Source organism: Oncorhynchus masou, chromosome 16 (assembly GCF_036934945.1).
Source record: "Oncorhynchus masou masou isolate Uvic2021 chromosome 16, UVic_Omas_1.1, whole genome shotgun sequence".
Taxonomy (NCBI): domain Eukaryota; kingdom Metazoa; phylum Chordata; class Actinopteri; order Salmoniformes; family Salmonidae; genus Oncorhynchus; species Oncorhynchus masou.
In genome coordinates, this window is record NC_088227.1 from 23775494 (window position 1) to 23790783 (window position 15290).

At 43.9% G+C, this 15290-nt stretch overlaps 1 protein-coding gene across 1 annotated transcript in view; it reads right to left on the reverse strand.

The window, feature by feature from the left end:
- Positions 1-15290, reverse strand: part of efr3bb (EFR3 homolog Bb (S. cerevisiae)) — a 56056-nt gene that overhangs the window by 12975 nt on the left and 27791 nt on the right. The window contains exons 6-12 of the mRNA XM_064991230.1: positions 7414-7563; positions 2910-3044; positions 1795-1873; positions 932-1067; positions 584-745; positions 307-418; positions 177-231 (exon numbers count right to left, since the gene is read on the reverse strand). Coding sequence (XP_064847302.1) covers positions 177-231; positions 307-418; positions 584-745; positions 932-1067; positions 1795-1873; positions 2910-3044; positions 7414-7563 — 829 coding nt within the window. The remainder of the gene's footprint in view (positions 1-176; positions 232-306; positions 419-583; positions 746-931; positions 1068-1794; positions 1874-2909; positions 3045-7413; positions 7564-15290) is intronic.

A 15290-nucleotide genomic window follows, 5' to 3' on the forward strand; every position in this document is an offset into this window, starting at 1 on the left:
GAGCGTGGTGGGGAGAGGGAGGAGAGAGCGTGGTGAGGAGAGAGCGTGGCGAGGGGAGGGAGGAGGAGGAAGAAAGATTTAAAGAATGAAAGAGGAAGATTGATGTGGGCCAGTTGACAGAAACCTGCACACAGAGTTTGGTGACTACTGAGAAGTCTCTAATGTTAATGTCTCACCTGAACCAGTGACTTCAGCAGCATGATCTGGATCATCCTGGTCCCTTCACAACCCCTTCAAATAAAAAAAGTTGTCAGGAAAGTGTGACAGTGTGCGTGTGAGTTTGAGTGAGTGCGTGCGTGTCCTCACCCTGAGCCTGCGTTTGTGAGTGCGGGGTGTACCCCTGGTACAGGAATCTTGCCCATGATGAAGAGCATGACCTCGGAGCGCTGGTATGTAGGGAGGGTGTTTGCAAACGACCCTGGAGAGACACAAACAGTTCAAATGAAAGTCAATATTTTGGTAGTTATAGATCTTGAAAACTTGACTGCTGACATGCAAAACATTTTGGGACTTTATCAGAGTGATTTCACACTCGATTTGCAGCCAGTCTCTCCTTAAAGAACACACACACACACACACTGACCAATAGTCCTGATGACGGCTTCCTGTAGCTGTCTCTCCTCATGTGTTTTGATGATCTTGATGCCAATGTTTCCGCTGGCGTCGTAGGAGCCGGTCAGCTCGTAGTCCACACTGAGACGCAGCTGCCTTAGCAGAGTGTTAAACACCTCCAACACAGTGGGGCCTGACACACACACACGTCATTAGAGAAAGAACCCCTACTTCAGTAGATAGACACTTTCAATGATAACACACCTCTCTCTGGTAGAGAGATTATAATATTGAATGAAGAAAGTGTGAAGAAAATGTGATCTGGACTGGCAAGCCAGGACAAGGTGTGTGTGTGTGTGGCAAACCTCTTTCTACCCACCTACAGAGCCACTGGAAGCAATGGCTGCAGCCTCCAGGAGGACTTCCACTATCCCAGCACGCACTGTGGCTGAATTCTTACTGTTGGCATCCAGGTGACCTAGCAGCTGCTGGATGACCAGGTGAGAGTGCTGCGACTGGAGGAGGAGGAGAGAGGGAGCGAGAAGGAGTGAAACAGGGCAAAAGAGCAAGAGAGATAATTACTTTATTGGGTCAATATAAAAACAGCCGTACATCAAAGCAACACAGAGAGTAGGAGTGAGAAGTAACTAGGATTTCAGTTGAATTGGGGTGAAAGTACGAGGTTGTTCTGAGAGACGGGGGAGGATACAAAAAGCACTTTAGGTTGACTGACTTTTCTGCTATTTGATCATCCCCAGGAAACAGCTGCCAGAGAGAGAGAGAGAGAGAGAGAGAGAGAGAGAGAGAGAGAGAGAGAGAGAGAGAGAGAGAGAGAGAGAGAGAGAGAGAGAGAGAGAGAGAGAGAGAGAGAGAGAGAGAGAGAGAGAGAGAGAGAGAGAGAGAGAGAGAGAGAGAGAGAGAGAGAGAGAGAGAGAGAGAGAGAGAGAGAGAGAGAGAGAGAGAGAGAGAGAGAGAGAGAGAGAGAGAGAGAGAGAGAGAGAGAGAGAGAGAGAGAGAGAGAGAGAGAGAGAGAGAGAGAGAGAGAGAGAGAGAGAGAGAGAGAGAGAGAGAGAGAGAGAGAGAGAGAGAGAGAGAGAGAGAGAGAGAGGAGGGAGGGAGAGAGGGAGGGAGGGAGGGAGGGAGAGAGGGAGGGAGGGAGGGAGGGAGAGAGAGAGAGCAGGGAGAGAGGGCGGGAGGGAGGAACGGAGGGAGTGAGGAATAGAGGGAGTAGAGGTGACTCACCTGGATAGAGTACATGATGATCTTAAAGCAGCGGACTGCAAAGGTCTTCCCCTCCCACAGAGAGTGGTTATCTAAGTGCCTGGAGTGAGAGAATGAGTGTGAGAGACAGAGAAGAGACAGAAAGTGTAAACGTGAAAGTTACAAAGTACAGACAAGAGGAAGACAGACAGAGAGAAAACTTGCTGATACAGAACATTCCCCACAGAACCATGTTGCATCTTAGTCACAATACACAGCACTAGTCCACTAGTCCACAGCACTAGTCCACAGCACTAGTCCACAGCACTAGTCCACAGCACTAGTCCACTAATACACAGTACTAGTCCACTAATACAGAACTAATCCACAACACTAGTCCACTAACACAGCACTAGTCCACTAAGACAGAACTAATCCACTAATACACAACACAGCACTAGTCCACTAATAGACAGAACTAGTTCACTAACACAGAACTAATCCACCAACGCCCAGCACTGGTCCACCAACGCCCAGCACTGGTCCACCAACGCCCAGCACTGGTCCACCAACGCCCAGCACTGGTCCACCAACGCCCAGCACTGGTCCACCAACGCGCAGCACTGGTCCACCAACGCGCAGCACTGGTCCACCAACGCCCAGCACTGGTCCACCAACGCCCAGCACTGGTCCACCAACGCCCAGCACTGGTCCACCAACGCCCAGCACTGGTCCACCAACGCCCAGCACTGGTCCACCAACGCCCAGCACTGGTCCACCAACGCGCAGCACTGGTCCACCAACGCGCAGCCCTGGTCCACCAACGCGCAGCCCTGGTCCACCAACGCACAGCCCTGGTCCACCAACGCACAGCCCTAGTCCACAGCCCTAGTCCACAAACCTAGTCCACAAACCTAGTCCACAGCACTAGTCCACCAACGTGCAGCACTAGTCCACCAATGCGCAGCACTAGTCCACAGCCCTAGTCCACCAACCTACTCCACAAACCTAGTCCACAAACCTAGTCCACAAACCTAGTCCACAAACCTAGTCCACCAACGTGCAGCACTAGTCCACCAATGCGCAGCCCTAGTCCACAGCACTAGTCCACTGGTCCACAGCCCTAGTCCACTAAAACAGAGGGGACCAAGTCTTACATGAGTACTGGTGTGACAGCGTTCTTGATGTTGCCGTAGGCAGCCCGTCCCAGCAGCTCTCTGAAGCAGCGCTCCGTCAGCTCTGCCGGACTCTCCTTCTCTTTCTCCGACGCCTGCAGGGGAGAGGGGGAGCGGCTGGAGAGACCGAGAGAGAGGAAGGGAGGGTGAAAGGAAGGTGAGAGAGAGACCGAGGGTGAAGAAGGACGAATGACGGAGAGAGGAGGTTGGGAGTGAAGGAGTAAAAGAGGAGCAGAAATATATTTGAGTCAACGAAAACACACATAAATGCACGCTTTCGACACACATAAAAAAATCACACAAACAAGGGTGTTGTGTCCTTGCTGGTGTATACCTGCCTGAGGCACTTCTCCCTCTCTGTTGTGGTGTGTTTGTGGTGACTGCACAAATGGTTATCGTGTATGCGTGTACACTTGAATGTGAAAGAGAGCGAGAGTGTGTGTGAGCATAAAGTGTTAATGTGCTTGTGTGTATGTGAAAACAGTATGTTTGTAAAATGTGCATGGAAGCCCTCTTCTCCCTCTCTCTCGGGCCCAGGCTTTCCTGTCTTATACATAGTTAAAGCGTTCTCAGCTGAGCGGAAGTCTTCTCTGTTCTACTCTCTACCACGCCTGGCATCAGGTGGTCCTCCAATAACATCATTTATTAACCACATACGCCTTTCTTCTCGCCCCCCCACCACCAGCACCACTGAAGAAGAGGTCATGGGACTTCCCGTCTCTGTATGGGTCCCGTCTCTGTAGAACTCTCTCATTAGCAGCCATGCTCTTACTGTAAATGCCCCAGAAAATGTTAGATAAACATACACTTTGAAATGATTCAAAACAAAACAAAATCTGCCACAACACATGGATAGCAGCATTTTCATCTATTCAACATGTGGGTAATGCTGTATGAAGGTAGAGAAAAGAAAATATGTCCCTCCCTATTAATGAAACAATGGATACACCAAGAGAAAGTGCACAGCAGATTGGTATCAGCGACCTTTCAATAAGCCTAGCATTTCCTTAACAAAAGTTAAAAACAATCAGTGAGGGACGAGATAAATGTCTCTAATTATGTCCTCACATTTACCTGTATTTATTTATTCATTCTGCAAGTCCGCTGAGAGGACAATCTCTTTCTTGTGGGAGACCTATTTGCCAGTCTTACAATAAATGAAGATTTCTAGTTTGAATGTCCTTTGAATTACATGATCAAATGAAGACATAACCACATTGTAGAAGTTAATTAGCTAGTGTGCTAGCCCCTGCAGTCCTACTAGAGTTGGCCAATAAGGACAAAAAAAAGATATCACGATAAACTGACAGAATTTTTACGATACTGATCAATTGAACGATAAATGTATAATATGAAATGTGCACCGGTAACTTTTTTATATCACCCTTAAAACTACTACTACTGGCTACTTTGAATGATGTGCTTTCAATTGTCCTGTTAGCAATAGTCCATATGAGCAGACTTCTTTCCTTTCTAACGTCACAGTCCTCTAGTAAAGGCTACAGAGATGACACAATCGCTAGTGCGCTCCACACTGCTCTGTCCCTCCGGGACAAAAGGAACACTGCAGAAACTGGAGGGCTGAGCGCGCCCCCATTCACATCCACCGAGCTGTAGTGGAGACGGTCGAGAGCTTCATGTTCCTCGGTGTCCAAATCACTAAAGACCTATCATGGTGCAAATACACCGTCGTGAAGAGAGCACGACAACGCCTCTTCCCCCTCAGGAGGCGGAGAAGGTTTGGTATGGGTCCTCAGATCCTCCTAAAGTTCTACAGCTGCACCATTGAGAGCATCTTGACTGGCTGCATCACCGCTTGGTATGGCAACTGCTCAGTATTTGACGCGCTACAGAGGGTAGTGCGTACGGCCCAGTACATCACTGGGACCAAGCACCCTGCCATCCAGGACCTCTATACCAGGCTGTGCCAGAGGAAGGCCCTAAAAATGATAAAAGACTCCAGCCACCCAAGTCACAGTCTATTCTCTCTGCTAGCGCCAGAAGCCATGAGACTGCTAAATGGCTACCCGGACGTTCTGCTTTTCACCCCCTACCTACATGGACATCAATCAATCACCTAACCAAACCTACATATTACCTCAATCACCCGCTCAGTGCCGGTACTCCTTGTATATAGCCTCGTTATTGTGTTTCTATTTTCTTTTGATCTATTTGTAAAAAGAACTGCATTGCTGGGAAAGGGCTCGTAAGTAAATATTTCACAGTAAAGTCTACAGTTGTATTCAGTGCATGTGACAAATACAATTCAATTGTATTTATCGTGATTATCGATATCAGTAAAATGCCTGCGATAAACGGTTGGTTCTATTGGTATTGATCATTTTTGGTTTATAGTCCAAGCTCTAAGACCTACTGCTGTTCTCTGTGGCCAGTAATAATATTTATTAGCCAGTATCACAGAACCAGTACTACTGCTGTTGTCTGTGGCCAGTAATAATAGTTATTTGCCAGTATCATAGTCCCAGTACTACTGCTGTTGTCTGTGGCCAGTAATAATAGTTATTAGCCAGTATCATAGTCCCAGTATTACTGCTGTTGTCTCTGGCCAATATTAATAGTTATTAGCCAGTATCACAGTCCCAGTACTACTGCTGTTGTCTCTGGCCAGTATTAATAGTTATTAGCCAGTATCATAGTCCCAGTATTACTACTGTTGTCTCTGGCCAGTATTAATAGTTATTAGCCAGTATCATAGTCCCAGTATTACTGCTGTTGTCTCTGGCCAATATTAATAGTTATTAGCCAGTATCATAGTCCCAGTATTACTACTGTTGTCTCTGGCCAGTATTAATAGTTATTAGCCAGTATCATAGTCCCAGTATTACTACTGTTGTCTCTGGCCAGTATTAATAGTTATTAGCCAGTATCATAGTCCCAGTATTACTGCTGTTGTCTCTGGCCAATATTAATAGTTATTAGCCAGTATCACAGTCCCAGTATTACTGCTGTTGTCTCTGGCCAGTATTAATAGTTATTAGCCAGTATCATAGTCCCAGTATTACTACTGTTGTCTCTGGCCAGTATTAATAGTTATTAGCCAGTATCACAGTCCCAGTATTACTGCTGTTGTCTCTGGCCAATATTAATAGTTATTAGCCAGTATCATAGTCCCAGTATTACTACTGTTGTCTCTGGCCAGTATTAATAGTTATTAGCCAGTATCATAGTCCCAGTACTACTGCTGTTGTCTCTGGCCAGTATTAATAGTTATTAGCCAGTATCATAGTCCCAGTATTACTGCTGTTGTCTGTGGCCAGTATTAATAGTTATTAGCCAGTATCATAGTCCCAGTACTACTGCTGTTGTCTCTGGCCAGTAATAATAGTTATTAGCCAGTATCATAGTCCCAGTACTACTGCTGTTGTCTGTGTCCCAGTACTACTGCTGTTGTCTGTGGCCAGTGATAATATGGAGAGTTCAGCAGGAGAGCTATAGGAGGACACAGCAGGACCAGACAGGGGACTGACTGATCTACTGAGGCCTAAGGAACAGAAGGAGATGGCCTAGGCTCTTTCAAGGTTAACTGTTTGCTCCATCTTTCCTTTGCTGACTATCTTTCATTCTTTCTCAAAAAATCTGAGGCTCTCTCTCTCAATTCAATTTCAATTTAAGGGGCTTTATTGGCATGGGAAAACATATTTACATTGCCAAAGCAAGTGAAGTAGATAATAAACAAAAGTGAAATAAACAATACAATTTAACAGCAAACATTACACTCACAAAAGTTCCAAAAGAATAAAGACATTTCAAATGTCATATTATGTCTATATACAGTGTTGTAATGATGTGAAAAGGGAAAATAAATCAACATAAATATAGGACTCGCTCTCCCTCTCTGATTTATTGGCGTCAGTGTGATTATGTGCATGTGGAGACCTGCCAAAAACTGGATAGAGGCAGTCTGGCTCTCCACTACCCTCTCCACTACCCTCTCCCTCTCTCAGCATCTCTGCCACATTGCCCCTCTTTCCTCTTACCTACCTCTGACTTTCTCTCATCTTCTCTTCCTCCATTCCTTCCCTCCCCATCTCTTCATCCCTCCATCTCTCCCCCCCTCCCACGTTCACTCTGTTTGTCCTTGGATGCAGTGCTGAAGACATGGCCTTGAGGTTAACTGGACTGTCAGTGACATCAATCACAGATGAGTGGATAACAGCTGGCTGGCAGTGTCAACACAAACACCACCTGACCTGGACTATCAGGCCTGCGCAACCACCCACCCACATCTACAATGACCCATCCACAGCAACTCCACCCTCCAGTCCTTGTAGGCCTGGACTTTCAAACCTCTCGTTCACAACATGGATGGGCTATTTGAACATAGACATATGTCTTCCTGTCAGGCGGTCAATTCTCTACAACCTCTTCGTAGTTTTCTAATATAATTAACTACCAAGGAAACTGTTATTAATGACCCTGCCCCTGACCGCTAGCCTCTTGACAACCCCTTACATTGACCCCTCACCTCTCAGTGCCCTCTCCACTCTGCAGGTTGAAGAGCAGTGAGGGGACGATCTTGTCCATGTGCTGGGGGTCCCAGATGTTAGACTGTAGATCATCATTCACCGTCTTCCTCACAACCCCCTGCAGACCATTTATCCCAGCCATACGGATCCTATAGAGAAGAGAAAGGGGACAAATGAATGAATCAACCAACCAATTAGTCAGTCTCTTGATATTAATCGAGGATAATTTAATCTTAAAATCACTCTCCCATCAGGAAGATTTGTAACAAAGTAATCAAGTATGAGACAGTACAGGTACATAGATCAATATCTACAATAGGGCTGATCCCATTGAGTCGACTGGTCGATTGTTCGGTCGATAGGCTGTTGGTCAACCGAGATTTCTTTAGTCGAGCAGTTTTTCATGGCACACGAGACACCGGTCTGATTCACACCCTTCTCAGTGGAATAATCCATTGGAGGAGGCCGCGGGGATGCCATGGTCCAAGAAGAAGAGGAGTTTACCGTTCTCATTGTCAGAGTGGACACGTTGTTCGCAGAGCTCACAACCTATGCTACACTTGTGAGAAAGTTCTTATCCAGAGCGACTGACAATAGTGAGTGCACACATTCTTTTGTTGTTGTACATTTTCATACTGTAACGACAAGCACCTGATTACACATATAGAAGTATGCCTAAGCAACCTGGCCTGTGCGCAAATGTAAGTCTATAAATGTGCCCATTTGGGGATGTCTGATAGTATTTCTGATTGTCTTAACTCACCACCACTAAATCAGTTGTGGAGCTTCTCAAATTAATTTTTTCTTCACCTCAATTAGCAAGTAAACAAACTGTTTTTAGAATGACAATAGTTCCTCTAGGGCTGACCCCATTTAGTCGACTGGTCGATTGTTTGGTTGATAGGCTGTTGGTCGACCGAGATCTTATTAGTCGAGCAGTAGCAAAAGATTATTATAATAATCATCATCACGGTGTACAAGAAACCTGTCTGATTCGTGCATGTCTGAGCGGACTGATCCATTGTGGAGGCTGTGGGGATGGCACAGTCCATCAGTCTAAGAAGCCATGGGTGGGTGGGCACAGGCCCACTTGAGATCCAGGTCCACCCACTGGGGAGCAGACCCAGCCAATCAGAATTCGTTTTTACCCACAAAAGGGCTTTTTGACAGACAGAAATAATCCACAGTTTCATCAGCTGTCCGGGTGGTTGGTCTCGGATCATCCTGCAGGTGAAGAAGCCAGATGTAGAGGTCCTGGGCTGGTGTGGTTACACGTGGTTTGCGGTTGGGAGGCCGGTTGCACGTACTACCAAATTTTTGGCTTATGGTAGAGAAATTAACATAAAATTCTCTAGCAACAGCTCTGGTGGACATTCCTGTAGTTAGCATGCCAATTGAGTCGTCTTTTATTGTCCCCAGCACAAGGGGCACCTGTGTAATGATAATGCTATTCAGCTTCTTTATACGCCACACCAGTCAGTTGGATTATCTTGGCAAAGGATAAATGCTCACTAACAGGGATGTAAACTAATTTGTGAACAAAACTTGAGAGAAATAAGCTTTTTGTGCATATGGAAAATTTATGCAATCTTTATTTCAGCTCATTAAACATGGGCTCAACACTTTACATGTTGCGTTTTATTTTTGTCCTGTACACACACACACACACACACACACACACACACACACACACACACACACACACGCATAACACAGTAGCAGTCAAAAGTTTGGACACATCTACTCATTCAAGGGTTTTTCTTTATTTTGACTATTTTCTACATAGTAGAATAATAGTGAAGACATCAAAACTATGAAACAACACATATGGGAATCATGTAGTAACCAAAAATAAATATATTTTAGATGTTAGATTCTTCATAGTAGCCACCCTTTGCCTTGACAGCATTGCACACGTTTGGCATTCTCTCAACCAGCTTCACCTGGAATGCTTTTCCAACAGTCTTGAAGGAGTTCCCACATATTCTGAGCACTTGTTGGCTGCTTTTCCTTCACTCTGCAGCCCAACTCATCCCAAACCATCTCAATTAGGATGAGATCAAGTATTCGTGGAAGCCAGGTCATCTGATGAGGCACTTCATCACTCTCCTTGGTCAAATAGCCCTTACACAGCCTGGAGGTGTGTTAATCATTGTCCTGTTGAAAAACAAATGATAGTCCCACTAAGCGCAAACCAGATGAGATGTCCTATTGCTGCAGAATGCTTTGGAGCCATGCTGGTTAAGTGTGCCTTGAATTCTAAATAAATCACAGACAGTGTCACCAGCAAAGCACCCCCACACCATCACACCACCTCCTCCATGCTTCACGGTGGGAACCACACATGCAGAGATCATCCGTTTACCTACTCTGTGTCTCACAAAGACACGGCGGTTGGAACTTAACATCTAAAATTTGGACTCATCAGACAGATTTAGACCGGTCTAATGTCCATTGCTCGTGTTTCTTGGCCCAAGCAAGTGTCTCCTTATTTCTGTCCTTTACTAGTGGTTTCTTCACAGCAATTCAACCATGAAGGCCTGATACATGCAGTCTCCTGCATGTATCAGACAGTTGATGTTGAGATGTGTCTGTTACTTGAACCCTGTAAAGCATTTATTTGGGCTGCAATTTCTAAGGCTGGTAACTAATGAATTTATCCTCTGCAGCAGAGGTAACTCTGGGTCTTCCTGTGGTGGTCCTAATGAGAGCCTGTTTCAACATAGCGCTTGATGGTTTTTGCAGCTGCACTTGAAGAAACATTCAAAGTTCTTGGCATTTTCCACATTGACTGACCTCCATGTCTTAAAGTAATGATGGACTGTCGTTTCTCTTTGCTTATTTGAGCTGTTCTTGCCATATGTATTGGTCTTTTACCAAATAGGGCTATTGTCAGTATCCCACCCCTACCATGTCACAACACAACTGATTGGCTCAAATGCATTAAGAAGGAAAGAAATTCCACAAATGAACTTTTAACAAGGCACACCTGTTAATTGAAATGCATTCCAGGTGACTACCTCAAGAAGCTGGTTGAGTGTGCAAAGCTGTCAAAAAGGCAAAGGGTGGCTACTTTGAAGAACCTAAAATATATTTGATTTGTTTAACACTTTTCTGGTTACTACATGATTCCATGATTGTCATTACATACTTTTGATTTCTTCACTATTATGCTACAATGTAGAAAATAGTAAAAATAAAGAAAAATCCTGGAATGAGTAGGTGTGTCCAAACTATTGACTGGTATGGTATATCTACAGAAACTAGCCTGTTTGAGTGTTTAATATCCTACTGATTATAGGATGTTATTTTGGCTGCATGGTGATAACCACCTCTACGCAGACGACACCATTCTGCATACTTCTGGCCCCTTCTTGGACACTGTGTTAACTAACCTCCAAACGAGCTTCAATGCCATACAACTCTTCTTCCGTGGCCTCCAACTGCTCTTAAACGCAAGTAAAACTAAATGCATGCTTTTCAATCGATCGCTGCCCGCACCTGCTCGCCCGTCCAGCATCACTACTCTGGACGGCTCTGACTTAGAATACGTGGACAACTACAAATACCTGGGTTTCTGGTTAGACTGTAAACTCTCCTTCCAGACTCACATTCAGCATCTCCAATCCAAAATTAAATCTAGAATCGGCATCCTATATCGCAACAAAGCATCCTTCACTCATGCTGCCAAACATACCCTCGTAAAACTGACCATCCTACCGATCCTCGACTTCGGTGATGTCATCTATAAAATAGCCTCCAACACTCTACTCAACAAACTGGATGCAGTCTATCACAGTGCCATCGGTTTTGTCACCAAAGCCCCATACACTTCCCACCATTGCGACCTGTACGCTCTCGTTGGTTGGCCCTCGCTTCATACTCGTCGCCAAACCCACTGACTACAGGTTATCTACAAGTCTCTGCTAGGTAAAGCCCCGCCTTATCTCAGCTCACTGATCACCATAGCAGCACCCACTCGTAGCACGCGCTACAGCAGGTATCTCTCACTGGTCACCCCCAAAGCCAATTCCTCCTTTGGTCATCTTTCCTTCCAGCTCTCTGCTGCCCATGACTGGAAGGAATTGCAAAAATCTCTGAAGCTGGAGACTCACATCTCCCTCACTAGCTTTAAGCACCAGCTGTCAGAGCATTTTACAGATCACTGCACCTGTACTTATAGCCTATCTGTAAACAGCCCATCCATCTACCTCATCCCCATACTGGTATTTATTTATTTTTCTCCTTTGCACCCCAGTATCTCTACCTGCACATTCATCTTCTGCCGATCTACCATTCCAGTGTTTAATTGCTATATTGTTATTTCTTCGCCACCATGGCCTATTTATTTCCTTAACTTACCTCATTTGCACTCACTGTATATAGACTTTTTGTTAGATTTTGTTCACTGTATTATTGACTGTATGTTTTGATAATTCCATGTGTTACTCTGTGTTGTTGTATGTGTTGAATTGCTACGCTTTATCTTGGCCAGGACGCAGTTGCAAATGAGAACTTGTTCTCAACTAGCCTACCTGGTTAAGGTGAAATAAATTAAATAATGTTATGTTCCTAGGCTACATGTAAGAATTATTCAACATATTGATTTAATTTAGGGGTATACCTATGCTAAGATCAGTATTTCTAATAAAATAGATTGAGTGCATCAGACAGCCAGATGTAAGCCTAAAATAAATAAATAAGCCTCGTTTTAATTGCACTGTGCAATCAATATTGACCAAATAGCCTACAAGTTCTCTTTCTGTTTGACCTATTCTGATATTTTGATTAGAAAAACGTAACAAGCAGTGGACATCTGATGCGCTGTTCGGGTTGGTTGAGCCAAACACAGAGCATATTGGACTGATCTTGGAGTTATTTATATGTGCCCTTATAAGGCAGATGTCCCTTTCGGTAGGTAGGCCTACTGTAAATTCAGGAGGATGTACCCGCCCAAGGGTGGCTAGGAACCCATCGGCTTCCATTCCCATAAAGGTAAGGTTTAAAGCACCCCTGGACCATTATAAGAACTTTGTTTTAGAATTAAATGAGGCGGGCTGATGCAGCCCTCTCGGTGAATCTAAACAGCGTGTGCATGATGTTCCCGTGGTGGCTCGTGACATTCTTCTATACCCAAAGAGGAAAGGAAATAATGCACCCCTCAGCCCTTCTGAATTATGAAAGAGAAGAGGCCAATGTATGTTGCTGTTATTCCGAGCGTGAGGTCCTGTTGGTTATTCCGCTTTATTATAGACTGACTGCACTGTCAGAGCAGGCCTATAGTACAGCTTAAACATTTCCTGCACCGCATGAAATATAGGCCAATATTGAGGCTGCCTAACTGGGACAACACAATACTTTTCTGTTCAGCCATATTTAGATTTTATTGTCCAACAATTTCCTAAAATGTTTCAGAAAAATATCTAGAACTGAATTTTCTACATGGCAGTTTGTGGTTGTCTACGGTAAAGCCCTTGTAGAAAACGAGGGTTCACCTGGTTCAGTATGTTTAGAGTGAGTGCCATGCCCCCAACCAGAGCGGACTGGGTATCTCAAGTGATTCTCTCCCCATTTTAACCCATCTTGAGTTTTACATATTTTTTAAATCTTTGAATTACCCTAGTTTGCACCTCATTGATATTCTCAAAATACCAATAGGCAATAAAGTTGTCAGAAACAATTTCACAAAATTTGCTATACTGTAATAAAGGCTTTACACTTCTTATCATTAGAACAGCCTCTCTGGTATTATTTATAATTTATTTAGTGTTTACACTGTTCCAAATTGTCAGACATTGTTTATAATAATAAATAACCCTCCTTTTCCTTGATCTCTTTAAAAAAAAAAAATCATCATCATATAATAAGAAGAAATGTCATTATCATTAGTATGCTTAGTACAGCCGCCTTGTATAACCACCACCGAGCTATAGACCTAAGAGTGATCCTGTTGAGTATTAATACCGTACCTTACTAAGGCATATATTTCAATACTTATATACAGTTGAAGTCGGAAGATTAAATACATTTAGGTTGGGGTCATTAAAACTCGTTTTTCAACCACTCCAGAAATTTCTTGCTAAACTATAGTTTTGGCAAGTCGGTTAGGACATCTACTTTGTGCATGACAAGTAATTTTTCCAACAATTGTTTACAGACAGATTATTTCACTTATAAATCACTGTATCACCATTCCAGTGAGTCAGAAGTTTAAAAGGAACAGTTAACTTAGTGTACGTAAACAGCTTGAGAAATTCCAGAAAATTATGTCATGGCTTTAGAAGCTTCTGATAGGCTAATTGACATCATTTGAGTCAATTGGAGGTGTACATGTGGATGTACTTCAAGGCCTACCTTCAAACTCAGTGCCTCTTTGCTTGACATCATGGGAAAAATCAAAAGAAATCAGCCAAGACCTCAGAAAAATAATTGTAGACTTCCACAAGTCTGGTTCATCCTTGGGAGCAATTTCAAACACCATGGGACCACGCAGCCGTCATACCGCTCAGGAAGGAGACACGGTCTGTCTCTTAGAGATGAACATACTTTGCTGCGAAAAGTACAAATCAATCCCAGAACAACAGCAAAGGACCAGCAAAGGACCACGTGAAGAAACAGGTACAAAAGTATCTATATCCACAGCAAAACGAGTCCCATATCGACATAACCTGAAAGGCCGCTCAGCAAGGAAGAAGCCACTGCTCCAAACCCGCCATAAAAAAGCCCGACTACGGTTTGCAACTGCACATGGGGACAAAGATTGTGCTTTTTGGAGAAATGTCCTCTGGTCTGATGAAACAAAAATTTAACTGTTGAACCATAATGACCATTGTTATGTTTGGAGGTAAAAGGGGGAGGCTTGCAAGCCGAAGAACACCATCCCAACCGTGAAGCACGGGGGTGGCAGCATCATGTCAGGAAGTTAAAGCTTGGTCGCAAATATGTCTTCCAAATGGACAATGACCCCAAACATACTTCAAAAATTGTGGCAAAATGGCTTAAGGACAACAAAGTTGAGGTATTGGATTGGCCATCACAAAGCCCTGACCTCAATCCCATAGAACATTTGTGGGCAGAACTGAAAGTGTGTGCAAGCAAGGAGGCCTACAAACCTGACTCAGTTACACCAGCTCTGTCAGAGGGCACGGGCCAAAATTCACCCAACTTATTGTGGGAAGCTTGTGGAAGGCTACCTGAAACATTTGACCCAAGTTAAACAATTTAAAGGCAATGCTACCAAATACTAATTGAGTGCATGTAAACTTCTGAACCACTGGGAATGTGATGAAATAAGTAAAAGCTGAAATAAATAAATCATTCTCTCTACTATTATTCTGACATTTCATATTCTTAAAATAAAGTTGTGATCCTAACTGCCCAAATTTTTACAAGGACTAAATGTCAGGAATTGAGTTTCAATGTATTTGGCTAAGGTGTATGTAAACTTCCGACTTCAACTGTAGGCTTCTGTATCAATCAATCACTTATTTGTTCATGTCATCACACAGCATACAAGTCATTCATGATTTGAAACAATAAACATAAATAAATAGGCTTAAACCGTTCCATTTCGGAAATTGCATTCACAAAGGAATGCAACTGTTTTTAATCTTTCCTGTAACTTATTTTATTTTGTGTTGTTTAGATTGTTCCATATGGTCAGGAAAAGGCTGCAATGTTTTTATTTGTAAATTAAATGAAACGGTCCCACGAAAATGTACATATGAAAATCATAACTGGCACGCAGATCGGCAGAAATTCTAAGATAAATTGGCACTCGGAAAAGGTTCAAATAGAAAAGGTTCAGGAGCGTAACAGCAGAATCTGTGAAGGCCAGCAGCGGGAGGAGGGTCAGGAACAGGTTTTCCCCCTTCTG